The sequence below is a fragment of the Salmo salar genome, chromosome 05 (assembly GCF_965601325.2).
Source record: "Salmo salar chromosome 05, fSalSal1, whole genome shotgun sequence".
In the NCBI taxonomy this organism is placed as follows: Eukaryota; Metazoa; Chordata; class Actinopteri; order Salmoniformes; family Salmonidae; genus Salmo; species Salmo salar.
Genome location: NC_138295.1, coordinates 10,142,941 through 10,165,000, shown reverse-complemented (window position 1 = coordinate 10,165,000; position 22,060 = coordinate 10,142,941). Strand labels below are relative to the sequence as shown.

The 22,060-nt window shown below is 46.8% G+C and overlaps 1 protein-coding gene across 1 annotated transcript in view; it reads left to right on the top strand.

The window, feature by feature from the left end:
- Positions 1-2,309: 2,309 nt before the first annotated feature.
- Positions 2,310-22,060, top strand: part of LOC106592285 (gamma-aminobutyric acid receptor subunit beta-2) — a 113,658-nt gene continuing 93,907 nt past the window's right edge. Inside the window, exons 1-3 of the mRNA XM_045717878.2 lie at positions 2,310-2,469; positions 2,617-2,717; positions 3,353-3,420. Coding sequence (XP_045573834.1) covers positions 2,357-2,469; positions 2,617-2,717; positions 3,353-3,420 — 282 coding nt within the window. The 5' untranslated portion in view covers positions 2,310-2,356. The remainder of the gene's footprint in view (positions 2,470-2,616; positions 2,718-3,352; positions 3,421-22,060) is intronic.

Below are 22,060 nucleotides of genomic sequence, written 5' to 3'. Positions count from 1 at the left end.
TTTACTAGATGTACAGTGGTGATTTTACTAGACGTAGTGGTGATTTTACTAGACGTAGTGGTGATTTTACTAGATGTACAGTGGTGATTTTACTAGATGTACAGTGGTGATTTTACTAGACGTAGTGGTGATTTTACTAGATGTACAGTGGTGATTTTACTAGATGTACAGTGGTGATTTTACTAGATGTACAGTGGTGATTTTACTAGACGTACAGTGGTGATTTTACTAGACGTAGTGGTGATTTTACTAGATGTACAGTGGTGATTTTACTAGACGTAGTGGTGATTTTACTAGATGTACAGTGGTGATTTTACTAGATGTACAGTGGTGATTTTACTAGACGTACAGTGGTGATTTTACTAGATGTACAGTGGTGATTTTACTAGATGTACAGTGGTGATTTTACTAGACGTACAGTGGTGATTTTACTAGACGTACAGTGGTGATTTTACTAGATGTACAGTGGTGATTTTACTAGACGTAGTGGTGATTTTACTAGATGTACAGTGGTGATTTTACTAGACGTAGTGGTGATTTTACTAGACGTAGTGGTGATTTTACTAGATGTACAGTGGTGATTTTACTAGACGTAGTGGTGATTTTACTAGATGTAGTGGTGATTTTACTAGACGTAGTGGTGATTTTACTAGACGTACAGTGGTGATTTTACTAGACGTAGTGGTGATTTTACTAGACGTAGTGGTGATTTTACTAGATGTACAGTGGTGATTTTACTAGATGTACAGTGGTGATTTTACTAGATGTACAGTGGTGATTTTACTAGATGTACAGTGGTGATTTTACTAGATGTACAGTGGTGATTTTACTAGACGTAGTGGTGATTTTACTAGACGTACAGTGTTGATTTTACTAGACGTGCAGTGGTGATTTTACTAGACGTAGTGGTGATTTTACTAGACGTAGTGGTGATTTTACTAGACGTAGTGGTGATTTTACTAGATGTACACTGGTGATTTTACTAGACGTAGTGGTGATTTTACTAGACGTACAGTGGTGATTTTACTAGATGTACAGTGGTGATTTTACTAGACGTAGTGGTGATTTTACTAGACGTACAGTCGTGATTTTACTAGACGTAGTGGTGATTTTACTAGATGTACACTGGTGATTTTGAAAATGAAATGAAAAAGTCTGCATGCGGGGCTTGAAAAGACTGATGATTCATAGTACATAGACAGGCCTCTGAAAACACTGCCTGCACAGAACCTGGGGATTACCTTGTTTTTATATTGTATTGCTTTTTATTTTCTATTTGATGTGATATTTCAACAGTTGCTGTGTTCCTGTAGCCTCTTTAAAACACTCTGGGATCACATTTAGAGTTGGATGTAATATCTGGATGTTTTTATTATAGGTAGGACTATGAGGCTATTGGTCATAGCCAGCAATGTTTGAATTGAGTCAATGACTTGATCTGCTCTAAACCAGGGCTGTGTAACACATATGGTTATATGTGCAAGGTAAACATTTTTAATCCCGTTTTGATTGGAAGGGGTTTCAATGGCGCTGCCCCCCCCCCCCCCCCTTCATTCTAAACACGTGATGTGCAAGACAAATGTTGGCTATTGTTATTATTGTACTTGTTTTTATATTAACATACGTTTTATTAATGTTATCATATAGTCTGACTTGATGTGATGTGTGTCTTGCTACGAACGTCTTATGAGAAGTTAGAATGATTGTCACAACATTTGACACAATAAACTTTGTTGACTTTAAATTTGTGAGAGTCTGACAATGTCTAATACTGTAATTCACTATATCCTATTGATTTGAATATAAAATACACTATGTCCTATTGATTTTAATATAATACATTATATCCTATTGATTTTAATATAATACATTATATCCTATTGATTTTAATAAAATACACTATGTCCTATTGATTTTAATATAATACATTATATCCTATTGATTTTAATATAATACATTATATCCTATTGATTTTAATATAATACATTATATCCTATTGATTTTAATATAATACATTATATCCTATTGATTTTAATATAATACACTATATCCTATTGATTGTATTAATTGGTTTGCACTGTTCATTGCAAAGTTCTCTAAACTATCAACATAAGCCAATATAAGGATTAAGCTGGAACGATACTAATTGTATTTCGGCTGTTAGGTTCTAGTGGTCGGGTCGGGATGGCATAAGATGTTCTCTTCATTACGCTCATCCATCCACTTGTCCCTTTAATTTGTTTCTCAGCAATGGAAACGGCTCATCCACCATCATCACCAGCCAGTGTTTGATCTTCTGGTAGGATGTACGCATGCGCTCCTCATTGGGTTCTCGGAGCTTTCTGGAGTAAGTTGGATGTGCGTTCTCCTCACTCGCATCAAAACTGTTACGATGGGGAAGCTCAGGAAAAACCACTCTGGAATTTTAACGTTTTCGTTCTTTTTTACTTTTATCTGCTGTGCGCAAAGGTAAATTAGAATTTGTGTTTTTACGCGCATTATTCAATTCCATTGCATGGCATGTATCCTAGGCTATTTAACACGCCACCCCGCTGTATCTTGTCTTTAAGTAGCTATTTGCACGCCGATCCCCTTCTGTTCTGTCTTTCCCCTCAGCGCCAAAGATCTGAGGGATCCCAGTAATATGCCGCTGGTTAAAGACACCGTCGACAGACTGATGAAAGGCTACGACATTCGGCTGAGGCCAGATTTCGGAGGTAAGAAGAAAGACAAAAGGAAAGCAAATCGAGATGATGAATGTCATGTTTGATGCCATTTATGACGCGCGGTGCTATACATGTTTAATGAATTGCTGCAAAAACCTCTGGTACAATTTTCCCCTCATGATCAATGTTCCATCCATAGACTAGGCTACGTCTCCAATTACAGTGATATTACAGTGTAATAGCCTACCATCCAAATAAAAACGTTTTTTTCCCCCGTCACCAAAAACCTTTTCCAATGTACCACCTTCAAATGATGAAATACGACATGCTAGTCTATTCTGTGTGCAGAAGAAGGGTCTCTTAACTTGCTGATCGATTCTATTCGCAGCCTATTGAACTTCTGGTTGCCTACCGTTCTGTCTGAAACGAAAATCATAAAGGGAGTTCCAAATGATGATGCTGATGATTATAGCCATTTTAATTGACGATGATAATCATTAAGACTGCATAAAACATTTATCATGTACATTGATGAGAGAACGTGGCGATCTATCATAGATAGCGACCTACTGGTAGAATAACGGTACCACATTATAGAATAACGGTCACCAAATTCTTATTTCTAATAGGTAAAGAAATAATCCCCTTCTCCTTTTATTAATAAGCTGTTTTTCTTCGCTTCACAGGTGCGCCGGTGGCAGTGGGGATGAATATAGACATAGCCAGCATAGACATGGTGTCTGAAGTCAATATGGTACGTGCATTAATATCGTCCTCCTTATATGTTTCTCAGTATGCCTGGCTGAGTAGATTCGTATAGAGAAACCTATAACGCATTGTCATCCATGTTTGAAAAGGGCACTTAACGCATGTCACGTTCTGCATTATGGTAAATGATGGTAACGACGCGGCGGAGTCTGATGATGAATTGATTCTCGTGTTGAATAGTGTTCTATCGTTCAGTGGGCTCAAGCTCCGTCTCAGGCTTTGCATTTACCATTTTTTCGGCCATGGATGGTGGATGTGTGTTGGTTCCCATTTGAATTCAAAACACACGCTCACTGGCGCACTTGTACTGACATCCTTGCGCAGACGGACGGTCGAGGCTGTGGCGTCTTGTCTTTCAGTTACTTGACTGCTATCATTTTATTTGACATGCGGCGCGGCGCGTTATAACGCCAAGTCAAGAAGACGAAGGGGGAAAAAACAGAGATATTTCCCAATTTCCCTTTTCTCTCCTAATACAAACGCATTTTCAACGTGATTGCGCCGCGCGCTCCTTTGGGAGAGTTATCTTGCTCGAGCCTCACTTCACTTTGAAGCGCGAGGGGGAGCGCATCATCAGCTACGTAAATTACCCCCCCCCCCCGTCAGACCATGAGTGATGACGTAGACATGTGGTTAATAATGCACGCCTGGACTAAGGATGGTAATCACCTGGGTATTTCATCGAGCTCCACTACACAATGTTAGGGTCGAGTCCCAAATGACACTCTTTTCCAAAATATAGTGCACTAATTTTTTTTATTCCATATACAGTGAACTACTATTGACCAGAGCCCTATGGTTCCCTGGTGAAAAGTAGTGTATTATATAGGGGTCCCAATCTCCGTGCTGGAGAAAACCACGAGGTACACAGACATGGTATGAACAGGATCTCTCTCTGTATCTTATGTAACACTGTATCAATGTTTTGCTATGGAAGAGGCTTGGAGGGGAGACTTCTGTTCTCCTTACCCAACTGAATTCATATTGGATTCATTGTTGCATTTGACATGGTTTTTCCAGTGGATTTTATTGTGAAGATTTCATTTCATTTATCTGAGTGTACATTTGTCCTTAAATAAGATTTGTGTGGTAAGATGGTGTGTTAGTTGGTTGGTTGGGGCTTGATGCTGGAAACACAGTGAGACGCGTGTTGTTGTGGGGTTTGATTCCTGTGTGGACCATGTGTACTGAATCACTATAATGCTATAGGTCGGCCTGGATAAAAACATCATCAGCTGAATTACCATAGTACTTCCCGTGAGGAAGGGATGTGGAAGTTAGTTTTGGTTAAAGAGGATGCAGCTAGGATGAAAGGGCTGTGGGGGTCCTCTGGTATGTCAACCAGTATTCCCTCCCTCCTCCCCTCTTCACCCCCTTCTTCACCTCCCTCCTCCCCTCTTCACCCCCTTCTTCACCCCCCCCTCTTCACCCCCTTCTTCACCTCCCTCCTCCCCTCTTCACCCCCTTCTTTACCTCCCTCCCCCCTCTTCACCCCCTTCTTCACCCCCCCCCTCTTCACCCCCTTCTTCACCCCCCCCCCTCTTCACCCCCTTCTTCACCTCCCTCCTCCCCTCTTCACCCCCTTCTTCACCTCCCTACCCCCCTCTTCACCCCCTTCTTCACCTCCCTACCCCCCTCTTCACCCCCTCTTCACCTCCCTCCTCCCCTCTTCACCCCCTTCTTTACCTCCCTCCCCCCCTCTTCACCCCCTTCTTTACCTCCCTCCCCCCCTCTTCACCCCCTTCTTCACCTCCCTACCCCCCCCCTTCACCCCCTTCTTTACCTCCCTCCCCCCCTCTTCACCCCCTTCTTCACCCCCCCCCCCTCTTCACCCCCTTCTTCACCCCCCCCCCCTCCTCACCCCCTTCTTCACCTCCCTCCCCCCTCTTCACCCCCCCCCTCTTCACCCCCTTCTTCACCTCCCTCCCCCTGTCTCTGACCTGGATTTCCATGGAAGCCACCTTTATCTCTCTAAAGGGTGATGTTACTTCAAAACTCTGATTCCACATACACTTGCATTCATCCGTAAAAAAAACACTGCTTCATACAGGCAGCCACTCAGTGTGTAACAAAACTGTAAGAATGAACAAAACACGAAAGAATGAACAGAACAGAACAGTAAATTGAGAGAGAGACAGACAGAGAGGGAGGGAGAGACAGACAGAGAGGGAGAGAGAGACAGATAGATAGATAGAGAGCGAGAGAGAGAGAGAGAGAGAGACAGACAGAGAGACAGAGACAGAGACAGAGAGAGAGAGAGAGAGAGAGAGAGAGAGACATAGAGACAGAGAGAGAGACAGACAGAGAGAGAGAGAGAGAGACAGACAGAGAGAGACACAGAGACACAGAGAGACAGAGAGACAGAGAGACAGAGAGAGACAGAGACAGAGACAGAGACAGAGAGAGACTTAGACAGAGAGACAGAGACAGAGAGAGAGAGAGAGAGACAGGAGAGAGAGAGAGAGAGAGAGAGAGAGAGAGAGAGAGAGAGAGAGAGAGACAGAGAAAGACAGAGAGAGAGAGACAGAGAGAGAGACAGAGAGAGGATGAGGACTGACGTCATGCCAACTCCCTGTAGCTATGAGAACATTCATCTCGTTTCGTTTCACGGAGGAGAGAGAATTGGCTTGCAGGGCAGGAGCAAGCCTCTCCTCTCTTCCTCTCTTCCAAAACGGCTGCACGGCCGACGCATTTAGATGAAATGAAAACGGCAAAAAATACTCTCCCTCCCTCCCTCCCTCTGTCTCTCTCTCTCTCTCTTTCCCTCCCTCCCTCCCTCTGTCTCTCTCTCTCTCTCTCTTTCCCTCCCTCCCTCCCTCCCTCTGTCTCTCTCTCTCTCTCTCTTTCCCTCCCTCCCTCTCTTTGTATCTCTCTCTCCCCTCTCTCCCCTCTCCCTCATTCTCCCCTCTCTCACTCCCTCTCACTTGCCATCGGCCCACACATAGTCATTATTACCTTCTGAATGTGAATCCTCCTCTCATGGTTATGTAACAACCTTCTAACAGCAGACAGGTTGGTGGTGGTACTGGAGTTCCTCTCTGTCTCCTCTAACAACAGACAGGTTGGTGGTACTGGAGTTCCTCTCTGTCTCCTCTAACAACAGACAGGTTGGTGGTGGTACTGGAGTTCCTCTCTGTCTCCTCTAACAACAGACAGGTTGTTGGTGGTACTGGAGTTCCTCTCTGTCTCCTCTAACAACAGACAGGTTGGTGGTGGTACTGGAGTTCCTCTCTGTCTCCTCTAACAACAGACAGGTTGGTGGTACTGGAGTTCCTCTCTGTCTCCTCTAACAACAGACAGGTTGGTGGTACTGGAGTTCCTCTCTGTCTCCTCTAACAACAGACAGGTTGGTGGTGGTACTGGAGTTCCTCTCTGTCTCCTCTAACAACAGACAGGTTGGTGGTACTGGAGTTCCTCTCTGTCTCCTCTAACAGCAGACAGGTTGGTGGTGGTACTGGAGTTCCTCTCTGTCTCCTCTAACAACAGACAGGTTGGTGGTGGTACTGGAGTTCCTCTCTGTCTCCTCTAACAACAGACAGGTTGGTGGTGGTACTGGAGTTCCTCTCTGTCTCCTCTAACAACAGACAGGTTGGTGGTGGTACTGGAGTTCCTCTCTGTCTCCTCTAACAACAGACAGGTTGGTGGTGGTACTGGAGTTCCTCTCTGTCTCCTCTAACAACAGACAGGTTGGTGGTACTGGAGTTCCTCTCTGTCTCCTCTAACAACAGACAGGTTGGTGGTGGTACTGGAGTTCCTCTCTGTCTCCTCTAACAACAGACAGGTTGGTGGTGGTACTGGAGTTCCTCTCTGTCTCCTCTAACAACAGACAGGTTGGTGGTGGTACTGGAGTTCCTCTCTGTCTCCTCTAACAACAGACAGGGTGGTGGTGGTACTGGAGTTCCTCTCTGTCTCCTCTAACAACAGACAGGTTGGTGGTGGTACTGGAGTTCCTCTCTGTCTCCTCTAACAACAGACAGGTTGGTGGTGGTACTGGAGTTCCTCTCTGTCTCCTCTAACAACAGACAGGTTGGTGGTACTGGAGTTCCTCTCTGTCTCCTCTAACAACAGACAGGTTGGTGGTACTGGAGTTCCTCTCTGTCTCCTCTAACAACAGACAGGTTGGTGGTGGTACTGGAGTTCCTCTCTGTCTCCTCTAACAACAGACAGGTTGGTGGTGGTACTGGAGTTCCTCTCTGTCTCCTCTAACAACAGACAGGTTGGTGGTGGTACTGGAGTTCCTCTCTGTCTCCTCTAACAACAGACAGGTTGGTGGTGGTACTGGAGTTCCTCTCTGTCTCCTCTAACAACAGGCAGGTTGGTGGTGGTACTGGAGTTCCTCTCTGTCTCCTCTAACAACAGACAGGTTGGTGGTACTGGAGTTCCTCTCTGTCTCCTCTAACAACAGACAGGTTGGTGGTGGTACTGGAGTTCCTCTCTGTCTCCTCTAACAACAGACAGGTTGGTGGTACAGGAGTTCCTCTCTGTCTCCTCTAACAACAGACAGGTTGGTGGTACTGGAGTTCCTCTCTGGCTCCTCTAACAACAGACAGGTTGGTGGTACTGGAGTTCCTCTCTGTCTCCTCTAACAACAGACAGGTTGGTGGTACTGGAGTTCCTCTCTGTCTCCTCTAACAACAGACAGGTTGGTGGTGGTACTGGAGTTCCTCTCTGTCTCCTCTAACAACAGACAGGTTGGTGGTACTGGAGTTCCTCTCTGTCTCCTCTAACAACAGACAGGTTGGTGGTGGTACTGGAGTTCCTCTCTGTCTCCTCTAACAACAGGCAGGTTGGTGGTACTGGAGTTCCTCTCTGTCTCCTCTAACAACAGACAGGTTGGTGGTACTGGAGTTCCTCTCTGTCTCCTCTAACAACAGACAGGTTGGTGGTGGTACTGGAGTTCCTCTCTGTCTCCTCTAACAACAGACAGGTTGGTGGTGGTACTGGAGTTCCTCTCTGTCTCCTCTAACAACAGACAGGTTGGTGGTGGTACTGGAGTTCCTCTCTGTCTCCTCTAACAACAGACAGGTTGGTGGTGGTACTGGAGTTCCTCTCTGTCTCCTCTAACAACAGACAGGTTGGTGGTACTGGAGTTCCTCTGTCTCCTCTAACAACAGACAGGTTGGTGGTACTGGAGTTCCTCTCTGTCTCCTCTAACAACAGACAGGTTGGTGGTACTGGAGTTCCTCTCTGTCTCCTCTAACAACAGACAGGTTGGTGGTACTGGAGTTCCTCTCTGTCTCCTCTAACAACAGACAGGTTGGTGGTACTGGAGTTCCTCTCTGTCTCCTCTAACAGCAGACAGGTTGGTGGTGGTACTGGAGTTCCTCTCTGTCTCCTCTAACAACAGACAGGTTGGTGGTACTGGAGTTCCTCTCTGTCTCCTCTAACAACAGACAGGTTGGTGGTGGTACTGGAGTTCCTCTCTGTCTCCTCTAACAACAGACAGGTTGGTGGTGGTACTGGAGTTCCTCTCTGTCTCCTCTAACAACAGACAGGTTGGTGGTGGTACTGGAGTTCCTCTCTGTCTCCTCTAACAACAGACAGGTTGGTGGTACAGGAGTTCCTCTCTGTCTCCTCTAACAACAGACAGGTTGGTGGTGGTACTGGAGTTCCTCTCTGTCTCCTCTAACAACAGACAGGTTGGTGGTACTGGAGTTCCTCTCTGTCTCCTCTAACAACAGACAGGTTGGTGGTGGTACTGGAGTTCCTCTCTGTCTCCTCTAACAACAGACAGGTTGGTGGTGGTACTGGAGTTCCTCTCTGTCTCCTCTAACAACAGACAGGTTGGTGGTGGTACTGGAGTTCCTCTCTGTCTCCTCTAACAACAGACAGGTTGGTGGTGGTACTGGAGTTCCTCTCTGTCTCCTCTAACAACAGACAGGTTGGTGGTGGTACTGGAGTTCCTCTCTGTCTCCTCTAACAACAGACAGGTTGGTGGTACTGGAGTTCCTCTCTGTCTCCTCTAACAACAGACAGGTTGGTGGTGGTACTGGAGTTCCTCTCTGTCTCCTCTAACAACAGACAGGTTGGTGGTACTGGAGTTCCTCTCTGTCTCCTCTAACAACAGACAGGTTGGTGGTACTGGAGTTCCTCTCTGTCTCCTCTAACAACAGACAGGTTGGTGGTACTGGAGTTCCTCTCTGTCTCCTCTAACAACAGACAGGTTGGTGGTGGTACAGGAGTTCCTCTCTGTCTCCTCTAACAACAGACAGGTTGGTGGTACTGGAGTTCCTCTCTGTCTCCTCTAACAACAGACAGGTTGGTGGTGGTACTGGAGTTCCTCTCTGTCTCCTCTAACAACAGACAGGTTGGTGGTACAGGAGTTCCTCTCTGTCTCCTCTAACAACAGACAGGTTGGTGGTGGTACTGGAGTTCCTCTCTGTCTCCTCTAACAACAGACAGGTTGGTGGTACTGGAGTTCCTCTCTGTCTCCTCTAACAACAGACAGGTTGGTGGTGGTACTGGAGTTCCTCTCTGTCTCCTCTAACAACAGACAGGTTGGTGGTACTGGAGTTCCTCTCTGTCTCCTCTAACAACAGACAGGTTGGTGGTGGTACTGGAGTTCCTCTCTGTCTCCTCTAACAACAGACAGGTTGGTGGTACTGGAGTTCCTCTCTGTCTCCTCTAACAACAGACAGGTTGGTGGTGGTACTGGAGTTCCTCTCTGTCTCCTCTAACAACAGACAGGTTGGTGGTACTGGAGTTCCTCTCTGTCTCCTCTAACAACAGACAGGTTGGTGGTACTGGAGTTCCTCTCTGTCTCCTCTAACAACAGACAGGTTGGTGGTACTGGAGTTCCTCTCTGTCTCCTCTAACAACAGACAGGTTGGTGGTGGTACAGGAGTTCCTCTCTGTCTCCTCTAACAACAGACAGGTTGGTGGTACTGGAGTTCCTCTCTGTCTCCTCTAACAACAGACAGGTTGGTGGTGGTACTGGAGTTCCTCTCTGTCTCCTCTAACAACAGACAGGTTGGTGGTACAGGAGTTCCTCTCTGTCTCCTCTAACAACAGACAGGTTGGTGGTGGTACTGGAGTTCCTCTCTGTCTCCTCTAACAACAGACAGGTTGGTGGTACTGGAGTTCCTCTCTGTCTCCTCTAACAACAGACAGGTTGGTGGTGGTACTGGAGTTCCTCTCTGTCTCCTCTAACAACAGACAGGTTGGTGGTACTGGAGTTCCTCTCTGTCTCCTCTAACAACAGACAGGTTGGTGGTGGTACTGGAGTTCCTCTCTGTCTCCTCTAACAACAGACAGGTTGGTGGTACTGGAGTTCCTCTCTGTCTCCTCTAACAACAGACAGGTTGGTGGTGGTACTGGAGTTCCTCTCTGTCTCCTCTAACAACAGACAGGTTGGTAGTACTGGATTCCAGAGCCAGCTTCAGACAGGTTGTTGGTAGTACTGGATTCCAGAGCAAGCTTCAGACAGGTTGTTGGTAGTATTGGATTCCAGAGCCAGCTTCAGCCAGGTTGTTGGTAGTACTGGATTCCAGAGCCAGCTTCAGACAGGTTGTTGGTAGTACTGGATTCCAGAGCCAGCTTCAGACAGGTTGTTGGTAGTACTGGATTCCAGAGCCAGCTTCAGACAGGTTGTTGGTAGTACTGGATTCCAGAGCCAGCTTCAGACAGACAGGTTGTTGGTAGTACTGGATTCCAGAGCCAGCTTCAAACAGGTTGTTGGTAGTACTGGATTCCAGAGCCAGCTTCAAACAGGTTGTTGCTAGTACTGGATTCCAGAGCCAGCTTCAAACAGGTTGTTGGTAGTACTGGATTCCAGAGCCAGCTTCAAACAGGTTGTTGGTAGTACTGGATTCCAGAGCCAGCTTCAAACAGGTTGTTGCTAGTACTGGATTCCAGAGCCAGCTTCAGACAGGTTGTTGGTAGTACTGGATTCCAGAGCCAGCTTCAGCCAGGTTGTTGGTAGTACTGGATTCCAGAGCCAGCTTCAGACAGGTTGTTGGTAGTACTGGATTCCAGAGCAAGCTTCAGACAGGTTGTTGGTAGTACTGGATTCCAGAGCCAGCTTCAGACAGGTTGTTGGTAGTACTGGATTCCAGAGCCAGCTTCAGACAGACAGGTTGTTGGTAGTACTGGATTCCAGAGCCAGCTTCAAACAGGTTGTTGGTAGTACTGGATTCCAGAGCCAGCTTCAAACAGGTTGTTGCTAGTACTGGATTCCAGAGCCAGCTTCAAACAGGTTGTTGGTAGTACTGGATTCCAGAGCCAGCTTCAAACAGGTTGTTGGTAGTACTGGATTCCAGAGCCAGCTTCAAACAGGTTGTTGCTAGTACTGGATTCCAGAGCCAGCTTCAAACAGGTTGTTGGTAGTACTGGATTCCAGAGCCAGCTTCAGACAGGTTGTTGGTAGTACTGGATTCCAGAGCCAGCTTCAGACAGGTTGTTGGTAGTACTGGATTCCAGAGCCAGCTTCAGACAGACAGGTTGTTGGTAGTACTGGATTCCAGAGCCAGCTTCAGACAGGTTGTTGGTAGTACTGGATTCCAGAGCCAGCTTCAGACAGACAGGTTGTTGGTAGTACTGGATTCCAGAGCCAGCTTCAGACAGACAGGTTGTTGGTAGTACTGGATTCCAGAGCCAGCTTCAAACAGGTTGTTGGTAGTACTGGATTCCAGAGCCAGCTTCAGACAGGTTGTTGGTAATACTGGATTCCAGAGCCAGCTTCAAACAGACAGGTTGTTGGTAGTACTGGATTCCAGAGCCAGCTTCAGACAGGTTGTTGGTAGTACTGGATTCCAGAGCCAGCTTCAGACAGGTTGTTGGTAGTACTGGATTCCAGAGCCAGCTTCAGACAGGTTGTTGGTAGTACTGGATTCCAGAGCCAGCTTCAGACAGGTTGTTGGTAATACTGGATTCCAGAGCCAGCTTCAGACAGGTTGTTGGTAGTACTGGATTCCAGAGCCAGCTTCAGACAGGTTGTTGGTAGTATTGGATTCCAGAGCCAGCTTCAGACAGGTTGTTGGTAGTACTGGATTCCAGAGCCAGCTTCAGACAGGTTGTTGGTAGTACTGGATTCCAGAGCCAGCTTTAGACAGGTTGTTGGTAGTACTGGATTCCAGAGCCAGCTTCAGACAGGTTGTTGGTAGTACTGGATTCCAGAGCCAGCTTCAGACAGGTTGTTGGTAGTACTGGATTCCAGAGCCAGCTTTAGACAGGTTGTTGGTAGTACTGGATTCCAGAGCCAGCTTCAGACAGGTTGTTGGTAGTACTGGATTCCAGAGCCAGCTTTAGACAGGTTGTTGGTAGTACTGGATTCCAGAGCCAGCTTTAGACAGGTTGTTGGTAGTACTGGATTCCAGAGCCAGCTTCAGACAGGTTGTTGGTAGTACTGGATTCCAGAGCCAGCTTCAGACAGGTTGTTGGTAGTACTGGATTCCAGAGCCAGCTTCAGACAGGTTGTTGGTAGTACTGGATTCCAGAGCCAGCTTCAGACAGGTTGTTGGTAGTACTGGATTCCAGAGCCAGCTTCAGACAGGTTGTTGGTTGCTCCTCTGTCTTTCTCCTTCTCAGATGTCCAGTCTTGAAGACTGAAGCTGTGTTGAGAGTTGGAGTAATGTCCATTTTAATGATATAAAGCAAAACAAATTCCAATACCAATTCTACATTTTCCATATTTGAAAGGATTAGGTTTATCCAGCCCAAAAGAAATCACTGGGGCAAGAGTCTGATTAAACATAAGGAACCATATCATCTCTATTACATCCCCCCCCACCCCCCCACCACACAGACACAGCACTGTAATACCCCCCCCCCCACCACCACACAGACACATCACTGTAATACCCCCCCACCACACAGACACAGCACTGTAATACCCCCCCCCCACCACACAGACACATCACTGTAATACCCCCCCACCACACAGACACATCACTGTAATACCCCCACCACCACACAGACACATCACTGTAATACCCCCCCACCACACAGACACATCACTGTAAGTACCCCCCCACACACAGACACATCACTGTAATACCCCCCACACACAGACACATCACTGTAATACCCCCCCCACCACACAGACACATCACTGTAATACCCCCCCCACACAGACACATCACTGTAATCCCCCCACCACACAGACACATCACTGTAATACCCCCCACACACAGACACATCACTGTAATACCCCCCCACCACACAGACACATCACTGTAATACCCCCCCACCACACAGACACATCACTGTAATACCCCCCCCCCCCCACCACACAGACACATCACTGTAATACCCCCCCACCACACAGACACATCACTGTAATACCCCCCCACCACACAGACACATCACTGTAATACCCCCCCACCACACAGACACATCACTGTAATACCCCCCCACCACACAGACACATCACTGTAATACCCCCCCCACCACACAGACACATCACTGTAATACCCCCACCACCACACAGACACATCACTGTAATACCCCCCCACCACACAGACACATCACTGTAATACCCCCCCCACCACACAGACACATCACTGTAATACCCCCACCACCACACAGACACATCACTGTAATACCCCCCCCACCACACAGACACATCACTGTAATACCCCCCCACCACACAGACACATCACTGTAATACCCCCCCCACCACACAGACACATCACTGTAATACCCCCCCACCACACAGACACATCACTGTAATACCCCCCCCCACCACACAGACACATCACTGTAATACCCCCCCACCACACAGACACATCACTGTAATACCCCCCCCACCACACAGACACATCACTGTAATACCCCCCCCACCACACAGACACATCACTGTAATACCCCCCCCACCACACAGACACATCACTGTAATACCCCCCCACCACACAGACACATCACTGTAATACCCCACCCACCACACAGACACATCACTGTAATACCCCCCCACCACACAGACACATCACTGTAATACCCCCACCACCACACAGACACATCACTGTAATACCCCCCCCCACCACACAGACACATCACTGTAATACCCCACCCACCACACAGACACATCACTGTAATACCCCCCCACCACACAGACACATCACTGTAATACCCCCCCACCACACAGACACATCACTGTAATACCCCCCCACCACACAGACACATCACTGTAATACCCCCCCCACCACACAGACACATCACTGTAATACCCCCCCACCACACAGACACATCACTGTAATACCCCCCCACCACACAGACACATCACTGTAATACCCCCCCCCACCACACAGACACATCACTGTAATACCCCCCCACCACACAGACACATCACTGTAATACCCCCCCCCCACCACACAGACACATCACTGTAATACCCCCCCCCACCACACAGACACATCACTGTAATACCCCCCCCCACCACACAGACACATCACTGTAATACCCCCCCACCACACAGACACATCACTGTAATACCCCCACCACCACACAGACACATCACTGTAATACCCCCCCCCACCACACAGACACATCACTGTAATACCCCCCCACCACACAGACACATCACTGTAATACCCCCACCACCACACAGACACATCACTGTAATACCCCCCCCACCACACAGACACATCACTGTAATACCCCCCCACCACACAGACACATCACTGTAATACCCCCCACACACAGACACATCACTGTAATACCCCCCCACCACACAGACACATCACTGTAATACCCCCCCACCACACAGACACATCACTGTAATGCCCCCCCCACCACACAGACACATCACTGTAATACCCCCCACACACAGACACATCACTGTAATACCCCCCCACCACACAGACACATCACTGTAATACCCCCCCACCACACAGACACATCACTGTAATACCCCCCCCCCCCCCCCCACCACACAGACACATCACTGTAATACCCCCCCACCACACAGACACATCACTGTAATACCCCCCACCACACAGACACATCACTGTAATGCCCCCCCACCACACAGACACATCACTGTAATACCCCCCACACACAGACACATCACTGTAATACCCCCCCACCACACAGACACATCACTGTAATACCCCCCCACCACACAGACACATACACTGCTCAAAAAAATAAAGGGAACACTTAAACAACACAATGTAACTCCAAGTCAATCACACTTCTGTGAAATCAAACTGTCCACTTAGGAAGCAACACTGATTGACAATACATTTCACATGCTGTTGTGCAAATGGAATAGACAACAGGTGGAAATTATAGGCAATTAGCAAGACACCCCCAATAAAGGAGTGGTTCTGCAGGTGGTAACCACAGACCACTTCTCAGTTCCTATGCTTCCTGGCTGATGTTTTGGTCACTTTTGAATGCTGGCGGTGCTTTCACTCTAGTGGTAGCATGAGACAGAGTCTACAACCCACATAAGTGGCTCAGGTAGTGCAGCTCATCCAGGATGGCACATCAATGCGAGCTGTGGCAAGAAGGTTTGCTGTGTCTGTCAGCGTAGTGTCCAGAGCATGGAGGCGCTACCAGGAGACAGGCCAGTACATCAGGAGACGTGGAGGAGGCCGTAGGAGGGCAACAACCCAGCAGCAGGACCGCTACCACCGCCTTTGTGCAAGGAGGAGCAGGAGAAGCACTGCCAGAGCCCTGCAAAATGACCTCCAGCAGGCCACAAATGTGCATGTGTCTGCTCAAACGGTCAGAAACAGACTCCATGAGGGTGGTATGAGGGCCCGACGTCCACAGGTGGGGGTTGTGCTTACAGCCCAACACCGTGCAGGACGTTTGGCATTTGCCAGAGAACACCAAGATTGGCAAATTCGCCACTGGCGCCCTGTGCTCTTCACAGATGAAAGCAGGTTCACACTGAACACATGACAGACGTGACAGAGTCTGGAGACGCCGTGGAGAACGTTCTGCTGCCTGCAACATCCTCCAGCATGACCGGTTTGGTGGTGGGTCAGTCATGGTGTGGGGTGGCATTTCTTTGAGGGGCCGCACAGCCCTCCATGTGCTCGCCAGAGGTAGCCTGACTGCCATTAGGTACCGAGATGAGATCCTCAGACCCCTTGTGAGACCATATGCTGGTGCGGTTGGCCCTGGGTTCCTCCTAATGCAAGACAATGCTAGACCTCATGTGGCTGGAGTGTGTCAGCAGTTCCTGCAAGAGGAAGGCATTGATGCTATGGACTGGCCCGCCCGTTCCCCAGACCTGAATCCAATTGAGCACATCTGGGACGTCATGTCTCGCTCCATCCACCAACGCCACGTTGCACCACAGACTGTCCAGGAGTTGGCGGATGCTTTAGTCCAGGTCTGGGAGGAGATCCCTCAGGAGACCATCCGCCACCTCATCAGGAGCATGCCCAGGCGTTGTAGGGAGGTCATACAGGCACGTGGAGGCCACACACACTACTGTGCCTCATTTTGACTTGTTTTAATGACATTACATCAAAGTTGGATCAGCCTGTAGTGTGGTTTTCCACTTTAATTTTGAATGTGACTCCAAATCCAGACCTCCATGGGTTGATAAATTGGATTTCCATTGATTATTTTTGTGTGATTTTGTTGTCAGCACATTCAACTATGTAAAGAAAAAAGTATTTAATAAGATTATTTCTTTCATTCAGATCTAGGATGTGTTGTTTAAGTGTTCCCTTTATTTTTTTGAGCAGTATAGTTACATAATTTGTGAGGTAGAACGGCTTGTGAGGTAGAACGGCTGTAGGGTTGTAGGGTTGTGAGGTGGAACAGCTGTAGGGTTGTAGGGTTGTGAGGTAGAACGGCTGTAGGGTTGTGAGATGGAACAGCTGTAGGGTTGTAGGGTTGTGAGGTGGAACGGTTGTAGGGTTGTAGGGTTGTGAGGTGGAACGGTTGTAGGGTTGTAGGGTTGTGAGGTTGAACGGTTGTAGGGTTGTAGGGTTGTGAGGTTGAACGGTTGTAGGGTTGTGAGGTGGAACAGTTGTAGGGTTGTAGGGGTGTGAGTTGGAACGGTTGTAGGGTTGTAGGATTGTGAGGTTGAATGGTTGTAGGGTTGTGAGGTTGAACAGTTGTAGGGTTGTAGGATTGTGAGGTTGAATGGTTGTAGGGTTGTGAGGTTGAACAGTTGTAGGATTGTGAGTTGGAACGGTTGTAGGGTTGTAGGATTGTGAGGTTGAACGGTTGTAGGGTTGTGAGTTGGAACGTTGTAGGGTTGTGAGGTGGAACGGTTGTAGGGTTGTAGAGTTGTGAGGTGGAACAGTTGTAGGGTTGTAGGGTTGTGAGGTGGAACAGTTGTAGGGTTGTGAGGTTGAATGGTTGTAGGGTTGTGAGGTTGAACAGTTGTAGGGTTGTAGGGTTGTGAGGTTGAACGGTTGTAGGGTTGTGAGTTGGAACGGTTGTAGGGTTGTGAGGTAGAACGGTTGTAGGGTTGTAGGGTTGTGAGGTGGAACAGTTGTAGGGTTGTAGAGTTGTGAGGTGGAACAGTTGTAGGGTTGTAGGGTTGTAGGGTTGTAGAGTTGTAGGGTTGTAGGGTTGTGAGGTGGAACGGTTGTAGGGTTGTAGGATTGTGAGGTTGAATGGTTGTAGGGTTGTGAGGTTGAACAGTTGTAGGGTTGTAGGATTGTGAGGTTGAATGGTTGTAGGGTTGTGAGGTTGAAGAGTTGTAGGGTTGTGAGGTTGAACAGTTGTAGGATTGTGAGGTTGAATGGTTGTAGGGTTGAACAGTTGTAGGGTTGTAGGATTGTGAAGTTGAATGGTTGTAGGGTTGTGAGGTTGAAGAGTTGTAGGGTTGTGAGGTTGAACAGTTGTAAGGTTGTAGGGTTGTGAGGTTGAATGGTTGTAGGGTTGTGAGGTTGAAGAGTTGTAGGGTTGTGAGGTGGAACGGTTGTAGGGTTGTAGAGTTGTGAGGTGGAACAGTTGTAGGGTTGTAGGGTTGTGAGGTGGAACAGTTGTAGGGTTGTGAGGTTGAATGGTTGTAGGGTTGTGAGGTTGAACAGTTGTAGGGTTGTAGGGTTGTGAGGTTGAACGGTTGTAGGGTTGTAGGGTTGTGAGGTGGAACAGTTGTAGGGTTGTGAGGTGGAACGGTTGTAGGGTTGTAGGATTGTGAGGTTGAATGGTTGTAGGGTTGTGAGGTTGAACAGTTGTAGGGTTGTGAGTTGGAACGGTTGTAGGGTTGTGAGGTAGAACGGTTGTAGGGTTGTAGGGTTGTGAGGTGGAACAGTTGTAGGGTTGTAGAGTTGTGAGGTGGAACAGTTGTAGGGTTGTAGGGTTGTAGGGTTGTAGAGTTGTAGGGTTGTAGGGTTGTGAGGTGGAACGGTTGTAGGGTTGTAGGATTGTGAGGTTGAATGGTTGTAGGGTTGTGAGGTTGAACAGTTGTAGGGTTGTAGGATTGTGAGGTTGAATGGTTGTAGGGTTGTGAGGTTGAAGAGTTGTAGGGTTGTGAGGTTGAACAGTTGTAGGATTGTGAGGTTGAATGGTTGTAGGGTTGAACAGTTGTAGGGTTGTAGGATTGTGAAGTTGAATGGTTGTAGGGTTGTGAGGTTGAAGAGTTGTAGGGTTGTGAGGTTGAACAGTTGTAAGGTTGTAGGGTTGTGAGGTTGAATGGTTGTAGGGTTGTGAGGTTGAAGAGTTGTAGGGTTGTGAGGTGGAACGGTTGTAGGGTTGTAGAGTTGTGAGGTGGAACAGTTGTAGGGTTGTGAGGTGGAACAGTTGTAGGGTTGTAGGGTTGTGAGGTTGAACGGTTGTAGGGTTGTGAGGTGGAACGTTGTAGGGTTGTAGAGTTGTGAGGTGGAACAGTTGTAGGATTGTGAGGTTGAATGGTTGTAGGGTTGTGAGGTTGAATGGTTGTAGGGTTGTGAGGTTGAACAGTTGTAGGGTTGTAGGATTGTGAGGTTGAATGGTTGTAGGGTTGTGAGGTTGAAGAGTTGTAGGGTTGTGAGGTTGAACAGTTGTAGGGTTGTGAGGTTGAACAGTTGTAGGGTTGTGAGTTGGAACGGTTGTAGGGTTGTAGGGTTGTATGGTTGTGAGGTGGAACGGTTGTAGGGTTGTAGGGTTGTGAGGTGGAACGGTTGTAGGGTTGTAGGGTTGTGAGGTTGAACAGTTGTAGGGTTGTATGGTTGTGAGGTGGAACGGTTGTAGGGTTGTAGGGTTGTGAGGTGGAACAGTTGTAGGGTTGTGAGGTGGAACGGTTGTAGGGTTGTAGGGTTGTGAGGTGGAACAGTTGTAGGGTTGTATGGTTGTGAGGTGGAACGGTTGTAGGGTTGTGAGGTGGAACAGTTGTAGGGTTGTGAGGTGGAACGGTTGTAGGGTTGTAGGGTTGTGAGGTGGAACGGTTGTAGGGTTGTAGGGTTGTGAGGTGGAACAGTTGTAGGGTTGTGTCCAGTTAATTTGCAAAGTTGATAACAAGGAGGTGTAGAATGAGGTTGTTTTCAGTCTGCCCTCCCCATTGCTCCCAGCTTGCTGTTTTGTGCTGGGTGTGTTTGATAAACAGTTGGTGTGTAAGGGTCTCTTTCTGTTTAGTTCATTAATTAGGCCTACACGTGGGCCTACACGTGGGCCTACACGAGGGCTAACACGAGGGCCTACACGTGGGCTAACAACTCCCACGGTTGTTGGTTTAGTTGCTGTTAAAATGGACTGCCAGACTGCCAGCACTAAAATACTGTTAATTAGTGTTCTGTGAATTAACAGATTTAAAGCAAGCGGCGGTGGTTGAGATTAATTAGTAGGGTGTGAATGTTGTGTTCATTACCATCATTACCCTGACAAGCATTATCTCTTTACATCACTTAGTTAGTTAGGAGGGAGGGCTGGTATCTGGCTATGAAGGTCAGAGAGATAGTTTAGTGAGTGAGTGAGTGAGTGAGTGAGTGAGTGAGTGAGTGAGTGAGTGAGTGAGTGAGTGAGTTAGTTAGTTAGTTAGTTAGTTAGTTAGTTAGTTAGTAGGGAGGGAGGGAGGGAGGGAGGGAGGGAGGGAGGGAGGGAGGGAGGGCTGGGATCTGTCTATGAAGGTCAGAGAGATAGTTACATAGTTACATAATTAATTACATAGTTACATAATTTGTTACATAGTTAGTTACATAATTAATTACATAGTTACATAATTAATTACATAGTTACATAATTTGTTACATAGTTAGTTACATAATTAATTACATAGTTAGTTACATAATTTGTTACATAGTTAGTTACATAGTTAATTACATAATTACATAATGAATTACATAGTTACATAATTTGTTACATAGTTAGTTACATAATTAATTACATAGTTAGTTACATAATTTGTTACATAATTAGTTACATAGTTAATTACATAATTACATAATGAATTACATAGTTACATAATGTGTTACATAGTTAGTTACATAATTAATTACATAGCCGCAGGAAGTAGGGGTGCTGTTGGTGCTGCAGCACCCCCTGATAAATGAAAAATAATAAATAATAATAATATATTTTTTTTACTAAATCATATTTCTCCTGTGTGAAATAGGATCAGGTTGGTCCCCCATGTTCATGTTAAAAATTCAAAACGGATCCTAAATCAGCACTCTACTCAGTTACATACAACCCCTACCCTGGTCAAAAGCAGTGTACTATATAGGGAATAGGGTGTCGTTTGGTATGTGTGTGAATTAGCATCCATTTTGATCATCTTGTTTGTTCTAACAACCGATTTCTGTTCCATTTTATTTTCAGCTTCTGGTGGGAAAAGTAATCGTGTGATATTTTTACTCATTGTTGCTATGACAACGCTGCACTATGTTTTTCTGGGTTTGGTGAATCAAGAAGGGAAGGAGAGTCGAGGAAAAGGAAAGAAGATAAGGTTTTTTTCCCCAGAATACGATGCTTTTTTTATTTCAAGGGTTTTGACCATGTGTAATGCAGGTTAATTCTGTATTTCTGTGAAGGTTTACAAGATGAGGAATCATATAATATCTTTTTTTGTGTTTTGCCTTCCTTCATTGTTTAACGTCATTCGTGCCTATCAGGAATAGTTATGCTTGTGTTTTATATTTACAAATAAGAATAGTTATCTGAAATAATAATTCCTAATTTAACTGACTTGAATTGCTTACTTAATCAAGTGTGTTGATGGTGGAAATAGACCAGATGTCTGAGTAGTAGCTTTACTGTAGCCTGGCCTTAATTCATTTATCAGTAGATTGATTAAGTTAAGCAACTGAAAATCAGTATGTCTTTAGAACAAGCTACCCCATCACGCCATTAGAAGCCCTAACCGGAATGTTCTGGTGACTTGTCTAATGGATCTGTCAGCCGTTTGTTTGTCCAGCCAAGTTAAGTATCTGAAAAACCCAATCCTACTAACAGTGGCTAGTGTTGTGTTGTGGAAGGCCCCAGGGGTATAGATGACTGGATAACAGTGAGTGGCTAGTGTTGTGTGGTGGAAGGCCCCAGGGGTATAGATGACTGGATAACAGTGAGTGGCTAGTGTTGTGTTGTGGAAGGCCCCAGGGGTATAGATGACTGGATAACAGTGAGTGGCTAGTGTTGTGTTGTGGAAGGCCCCAGGGGTATAGATGACTGGATAACAGTGAGTGGCTAGTGTTGTGTTGTGGAAGGCCCCAGGGGTATAGATGACTGGATAACAGTGAGTGGCTAGTGTTGTGTTGTGGAAGGCCCCAGGGGTATAGATGACTGGATAACAGTGAGTG